The following is an 8,068-nucleotide window of genomic DNA, read 5'->3' as shown; positions in this document are numbered from 1 at the left end:
CAAGGAAACACACAGCGCCTTCACGACATGGCAGCGGCGGCAACAACTACAATACTACAGCGAGAATAAAAGTTACGCTTTCTTTCTTTGCGTGAACATTTGGGCGGTGTTATGCAAATCTTCCCACATAGTGTGGTAGATATGTGGGGGCGTGTTCGAACGAGCCGTTTTAGGTAGGTGTGGCTAACTCTTAACTTTTATAAAGAATATCTCTTTGGATTTGAGACTTTAGTCTTTGCAACTTTACAGACCTTCTTTATGCACCAAGAGCTTGTAACACTCTAAAGAGAAAGGAAAAAATGAAATCGCATCATATGACCCCTTTAATGTATTCCCCACATTAATTTGCAGTAAGTGAATTATGACTCATAAATCATGCCGTTGCCTGCATACAGCTAGTATTTATGGGTTTTGTGACTGTCGGCTGTTTATGGATATCAAAGATGTGCTTTTCATCTAATCGTCCTAATTTACTATCTATACGGTTTACTTAATCTCTATCGTTTATCATCAGGCTAATTATAGCTTAAGTAAACCGTACATTCTAGCAGAATGGCTTGTTTTCTAAAGCAAATAGGAAAGAAATCAGCCGTGTGGTGGAGAATATAAACTAGGCGGGTGTTACAGGACGGCAGACCAAAGCCTCTCGCCCCTGTGGAGTAAGTAACAACTCGGAGATTAAAGTCTGTGTGGTTTAGCCCCAGATTTGATGGGGTGTGTTTGTGTATATGTACATTAAAGAGAGAGGAGCGGATGATGTGTGATATGTGAACCGCACACGAGGAGGGGTGTAATCGTGCTCAACTGTCCCGGGGTGAGAGAGGAAGGTGGCTGTTTTTGTGCAGTTTGTTCCCGCAGAGTAAAACCATCACCTTGAGCTCAGGACGTCCTGCAGCTTTCTCTCGCCTCTTGAGGTGTTTGCCTTTAAAGTCAACATGAAATAAAAATTCATGTGACAAAAAATGTCAAAGTTTATTTGCTTTCTAAATAGAGATTTCTGGTCTTATTGTTGACGAGTCAGTACACGCAGCATTTCAAATGTTGGTATTTTAAAGCTTTCATTAATATGTAATAACTTGTTTCACCTCTGAAACAACTATCCTTTATATAATACTTATTTTAGTATTACTGATATGAATACGATTATAATTATGAATCAATTTGATTTTTATTTTAATTAAAATTTTTACTAATTTTGTTGTGTTTTTTGTCATTTTAATCAAAATTTTATTTATTAGTTTTAGCTTATTTAGTTTTGTTTTCATATATAATAGTTATTTCAGTGTCATTGATATAGTAATGATGAAATATTAATTTTAATTTATTTATATATTTTCTGTTTTCACTTTAATTTTCTCAAGGTCTTTTGTTAATTTTTTTGTTTTTAAATGGCTTAGTAGTATTTATACATTTTTAGTTTTAGTTTTTATTTATTAGTTTTAGTTATAATATAAAATATATAATACAGGTGTTATTTTAGTATCACTGATACACCATTATAATTTTTGTTAATACTATGAATGAGATTTTATTTTTATATTTTCTGTTTTCACTTTGAATTTTACTTGGTTTTAGTCATTTTGTGTTATTTTTATGATTTGTTTAATGTGTCTATATAATATTTATTATGTTTAGTTTTAGTTTTAGCTATTTTATAAATAATACAGTGCTGTTTTAGTCTCACTTTTGTTTTAAAGTTTTGTATTTTGTCATTTTTTGTATTTTTAAAAAATGTCTATATACTATTTATTAATTTTAATTGATTAGTTTGAGTTATTTTAGTACTTCGACGTAAACTAAACGTTTATTTTATTTCAAGTAACAAAATTATTTGTTTTTAAATAGTTTGTTCTAGTTAATGATGATAACCCTGATATAATATTCATTTTATAATAACTATCTAGATATTGTTTTAAGTTATTATGATCATTTTGGTTGATATTATGATTGTAGAAGTAAAATGGACATTGACTTCACTTTAACAACTGTTGCCAACAAAAAGAAATGAAAGAAAGCCATGATTAGATGAAATTGTCAGGTGTGTGTGTGTGTGTGTGTTTGTTTGAAGGAGGGACAAGCGTTGAATCTGTGTGCTGGACAATCTTTGCATGCTAGTATTGGCTGTACATCACTGTGACACTAAGTGCTAACAAGACTGAATGGTTTGAATCCAGCGAAGTGAACTTCATTGCCTATCTGTTGGTGTCTGATTGAGGCGCTCCGATAGCATTTAATCCCGCAATAACACTCCCTTCCTCACTGTCTTTCCTTAAGGTCAAACCGTGCCGCTTGTAAATCAACAAGTTTTTATATGATTCCAACAAACATTTGGACTTAATGAACTGTGCCGTCTGGATGGAATGACTCATATTTCCGGCTGCAGTATGAAAAGCATCTCATAGGCTGTTAGTAGTGTATATGCCTAACCATACATGAAATGAGTCTCTGACAAATACAGCTGTTTTAGTGAATTGAAAATGTATGTTTGTTTAAGTCCTCTTTTATGCCTACCAAAGCTGCATTTATTTGATCAAAATACTAGCATCTCATAGGCTGTTAGTAGTGTATATGCCTAACCATACATGGAATGAGTCTCTGACAAATACAGCTGTTTTAGTGAATTGAAAATGTATGTTTTTTTAAGTCCTCTTTAATCATTCTGATATGCTGCTTTGCTGCTCAAGAAACATTTCTTATTATTATAAATGTTGAAAGCAGTTGTGCCGCTTCATAGTTTTGTGGAAACCATAATAAATTTTTTTTTAAGATTCTTTGATGAATAGAAAGTTCAAAAGAACGACTTTATTGGAAATATATATTTTTTTGATGTTATAAATGTATCACTATTGACCTATTTTTAATGCATCCTTGCAGAATAAAAGTGTTATTTAAAAAAAAAAGATTATATATGTATATTATTAATTTAATTCACACACACACACACAAACAGTCTGGTCAGCTATCCTTGTGGGGACTCTCCCCTTCAGAAATCATTCTGATATGCTGCTTTGCTGCTCAAGAAACACTTCTTATTATTATAAATGTTGAAAGCAGTTGTGCCGCTTCATAGTTTTGTGGAAACCATAATACATTTTTTTTTAAGATTCTTTGATGAATAGAAAGTTCAAAAGAACGACTTTATTGGAAATATATATATTTTTGATGTTATAAATGTATCACTATTGACCTATTTTTAATGCATCCTTGCAGAATAAAAGTGTTATTTAAAAAAAAAAGATTATATATGTATATTATTAATTTAATTCACACACACACACACAAACAGTCTGGTCAGCTATCCTTGTGGGGACTCTCCATAGGCGTAACACACACACACACACACACACACACATATATATATTACAGTAGAAATATCTCAATTTGTCTCCCTCTTTTCACATTTTAGCAGCATTATATGACTGAGGGTTTGTCATTGAAAAAATGAAAGCAATCATAAAAGTGTGCTTTTCATCTACAGTAACAAAAAAATGTGAGGAATCCCCATCGGCACAAGCCTGTGTTTCTTCAAATCCTTTTTTGCTTCACCTTTTACACCAGAGGATTGTGAACTGGGATCGGCAGATAAATAGATGAGATGAAGAGATGAGACGGGAGAAGAGCAAAGGACTGATGCACTTTCAGATCGAAACCTTGAGCAATTTGGGGACAAAACGATGATTTGAGATCTTGGACAGTCCCAGATGTTGCGAAGATTCGGCCTGATAAAAACGTTCTGCAGAAATGATGAAAGTAAAAGATCTGTGATTGCTTGAGTAGGACGTTAAATACAATTAGTCTTGTTTATATTGGAGATGATCTGATTGGTTCAGACTCATTAATCACAAAATTATATTTTGAAGTATACAGTTGAAGCTCTCTGAGACCATGCTGTCATCTTACTGCCTTGTTTTTGTTATTTATTTAAAGCGACTGCTTATGATTTCCCAACACAGTCGTGTCATGTTAAAATGTGTATGTAATACTCTTGTTCTGCGTAGATGCATTATTAATGAATGTTGAAGACATGCTTATTAGAACAGAGCCGACTGAAATATTGAACAAGCGGTGCACAGGAACAGGCTGTGATTGTGAGACGTTCACACCATTGAAATCAATATTTAATGGTTTTGTGAGTCTAGTCTGTTCATGTCAAGTCTGTTCATGCCTCGTCAAGTCAAGTCTGTTCATGTCAAGTCAAGTCTCGGATTATTGTTTGGATGTTTGGATCACACTGTAAATAAACTGCACTTGGGTTCTTCACACTTCAACTCGCCTTCAGTGGACTGATTCATTACACTTGTGTTGAAAATTCAGACTCGTAACACAGATTTCATGAAAACCAATAAATCAGACTCTCTGGCTGCTTTGTCTTCAAAATCGGCAAATTTGTAAGGCCTTTATAAGCAATGGGCCTCGTTCATGAACATAAACAGAACGTAAATCCATTTGTGCAGAAGTTGAAATACAATTTGCGTACAAATGCATTTTCAGAAATGCAGAAAATCATAATTTTTTCCATGAACGAGGCCCAACAGGCTCATTAGGAATGTAGAGTGTTTGTTGGCTACAACAGCGGAGTGTAAATCTGTTTGTTTGTAAACTGTTGTATTGAACTTAATGTAACAATTTATGTATAGTTTAACAGTTAATGCAGAAATTTGTTGTTTTATGAGGCTCATTTTGTGAATTTAATATGTAGTTTATTTGTTTCTTTTCACGAGCAAACAAGTTTCTTTTCATGAGAAAGTAAATCCATTTGTACATAAATTGTTGAATGCAATTGTGATAGTTTACATACTAATGGATTTACGAATGAGAAACAGAAATTGGTTCTGCTTGCTTTTCAACAAACAAGTTTATGAACAGTCTACCTAGAAGTGCGTTCTACTCATGTTTCTTGTAGCCCAAATTGTGACCTTAAATTGTAGAGTGTTTGTTGGCTACACTCTTAAAAATAAAGGTGCTTAAAAGGTTCTTCACAGCGATGCCATAGAAGAACCATTTTTGGTTCCACAAAGAACCATTCAGTCAAAGGTTCTTTAAAGAACCATCTCTTTCTTACCTTTTTAGAATCTAAAGAACTTTATTTCGCCACAAAGAACCTTTTGTGAAACAGAAAGGTTCTTCAGATGTTAAAGGTTCTTTATGGAAGCATTTAGACAAAAACGTTCTTCTAATCTATGGCATCATGAAGCACCTTTATTTTTAACAGTGTAAAAAATATTTGTTAAAGATTATTAGTGTACATTTTACAAGACAAAAACTATTTCAGGCTTTACTTCAAAATTACATGTTTAATTCAATCTGTTACTTGCCATTTTTTGTTATTATTTGTGAAATTTACTAGCAATTTCTAAATAAGGAATTAGAATTTTATCAAAAAGGCATCTTTACACAGCCTGCTCAAAACTCAGATGCAATAAAAGCCAGACTAAATTACGCCTGGTCAGCCCCTGGTATCGAAGTGTGCAGTTGTAATTGTGTAAATGCATTTATGCCTCCTATGAGCAGCATTAAACGGTCTGTGTAGACACCAAGCGGCAACCTTCCGGTCTCTCTCGTGAAACCAACACGGAAGTCGCTAAAACTGCAATTCATCAACTGGCCGCTAGAGGCTGGCTCCAAAAGGGAGTCAGTCCCATAGACTCCCCATGTTAAAATGCCCAAATTTACAGCAGAAAAAAAAATGTTTACAGCCTGGTACAAAAAGTGGTTTTGGTCTATATAGCTAATTTTGCCCTTCATGACAACTGTGAGGGGGGTGAATTTTTTTATAACTCATCCGTTTAAATTATATTAAGCCTTAAAGTTCTGCATAATTAAGGGCGTGGCCACTTGAGTGACAGGTGGATTGCCGCTACTGTCACCACCGTCGAGCTAGGTGGGCGTGGTTTAAACAACCAGCTCCCGCCTCATTGCCCATTTTCGATTATCCGGGAGTGACGAGCGGTGACGCGCTGCCAAGATGGCGACGACCGGCTCCGCCCACTTTCGGTGCCTTCCAAACGAGATATATCGCCCTCCGAAGGGCACTTCGGAGTGAAAACAATCATGGCCGCCATATTGAAGGGTCGTTCCAAACCGAAGTGCTCAAAACTGTCCACTTAGAAGGGCCCTTCGGAATGAAGGATTTCGAAGGGTACAACTGATGGACACTTCGGGCTCCCATGATCCTTTGCGCAGATTCTTTGCATGATGACGGCGCCTCCGTGTGGGCACGTGATGATGACGCAGAAGGGCACTTCAAGAAACGGTTACACCCTTCAACCCTTCGAAGCTCTCACTCCGGAGGGTAAACCCTTTGAAGGGATATTAGGGCATAGGGATGAGCCCTTCCGAATGGAATGCAGGGTTTGAGCTTCAAAAACGCTCTTCAGAAACCTACGGGTGACGTCACAGACACTACGTCCATGTTTTTATACATGGTTTTTATAGACACCAAAATACCACTTCAGAAGCGCTTTTGTGCCACCTTTGCAGTGTACATCTGGCAAAAGTAAATATTACACCAATTCTGCAGTGCTATAATCCATTTGTAAATATTTGCATTAAATTTCAAAGTTTGCATACTAATGGATTTACCCATGATTTGTACACAATTTGTTCTGCTTGTTTCATGAATGCGGCGCAGAGTGATTTTGTATTTGCTGGCTGCATGAGCGTCCTTGAGTAAATTTCACAAACAGATACGAAGAAATGACACATTGAATTAAACGTGAAATTTTAGATTAGAAAAACTGAAAGAGTCTTCTTTGTAACACAGTCCAATCATTTTTTATTTACAACTTTGAAAAATAATTATTTACAGTGTTTGAAAATAGAAAGTTTGTTAGCTATGTATGGACTGCAAAACAAGCTACCTTCTTCCTCTAAGATATTGAGGTTAGAATAATGATTTGCTCTGCATTAAATTATATTAGTTTCAGCATACTTTTGCAGTATATTTACTGCCACATTCTTGTGTTAATCAGAATCAGAATCTTCAAACCTATTTTGTGTAATACTTATAATTAGCCACTAATAGTTGTCATTGCTTTACATGTCTGCAACTATCGTCTAAAAGAAGCTACTGTAATTTCAAAATAGACATGCATTGATTATATCCGTCAATTACAAAGCATGCATGATGCATATTTTCCATTATAAATAGCCAGAATATATTTGCAAATGAACAGAAAACCTGTGAAATATAAGTATGTTCTTCTATAAAACACATATAACTTTTTTGTAAGCACACAGATGCTTTGTGTTTCTAGCTCTTAAATGACAGTCTGTATTGCCTGAAATCCACTCAGTGGTTTCATTTCGAAGCATGTTTGGCTTCCCTGCACGTTTTTTTTTTTTTTTGGTTCTTGAGGCCTGAAAATTCACTGTATTGTGCTGTAATGGTGTAATTAGAGCTCCAACAGCAAATCTGCATAATCCACATAATCTTATTTAATTACTGTCTTTCCTTTCTAATTTTGTTACAGGAGGACTAGATCTTATCCTCATGCCTGGTTTGGGATTTGATAAGAAGGGGAATCGGCTTGGCAGAGGAAAGGATTTCTACGACACGTATCTGGAGCGCTGTAGGATGCACCCGAAGGGAAAGCCGTACACCATGGCCTTGGCTTTCAAAGAGCAGCTGTGTGCTGAAGTCCCAGTGGGTGAACATGATATTCCTATTGATGAAGTCCTCTATGAAGACGAGGAATGAACTGCACCAGTCAGACCTTGATTTCAGCGCTGCTCAAAGTCATTTGAATTCAAATGATTCCTGCGACATCGATCCCGTTTCTGAATGAAATGCATTAAATCTCTTTGGATGCAATCCATATTCTGAAATCAAATAATGTCTGGGGACTCCTTTCAGAGAAGAGCTTCTGTATCAGCATAAGAATGACCAAAAGGCTAAATATGCAGTCTGTCCTGACATTAAAGGAACAGTTCAATCAAAAATGGAAATTTGGCCTTTATTTAGTCACTCATGTATTAAATATGCCGTTATTTTTTCTGTGAAACACAAGGGGATTTTTTTTTGAAGAATCTTCATACGGTTCATTTCTATAGAGGAACAATTCATTGT

General features: G+C 35.4%; 1 protein-coding gene across 1 annotated transcript in view; it reads left to right on the top strand.

Annotated features, from left to right (window-relative positions):
* Positions 1-7,764, top strand: part of LOC107742326 (5-formyltetrahydrofolate cyclo-ligase-like) — a 16,293-nt gene extending 8,529 nt beyond the window's left edge. The window contains 1 exon segment of the mRNA XM_016555246.1: positions 7,473-7,764. Coding sequence (XP_016410732.1) covers positions 7,473-7,699 — 227 coding nt within the window. The 3' untranslated portion in view covers positions 7,700-7,764.
* The last annotated feature ends 304 nt before the right edge of the window (positions 7,765-8,068 follow it).

The sequence above is a fragment of the Sinocyclocheilus rhinocerous genome, unplaced genomic scaffold (genome assembly GCF_001515625.1).
Source record: "Sinocyclocheilus rhinocerous isolate Xijiao unplaced genomic scaffold, SAMN03320098_v1.1 scaffold75, whole genome shotgun sequence".
In the NCBI taxonomy this organism is placed as follows: Eukaryota; Metazoa; Chordata; class Actinopteri; order Cypriniformes; family Cyprinidae; genus Sinocyclocheilus; species Sinocyclocheilus rhinocerous.
Note: the sequence above shows the minus strand (reverse complement) of the source record. Positions and strands in the feature narration are given on the sequence as shown.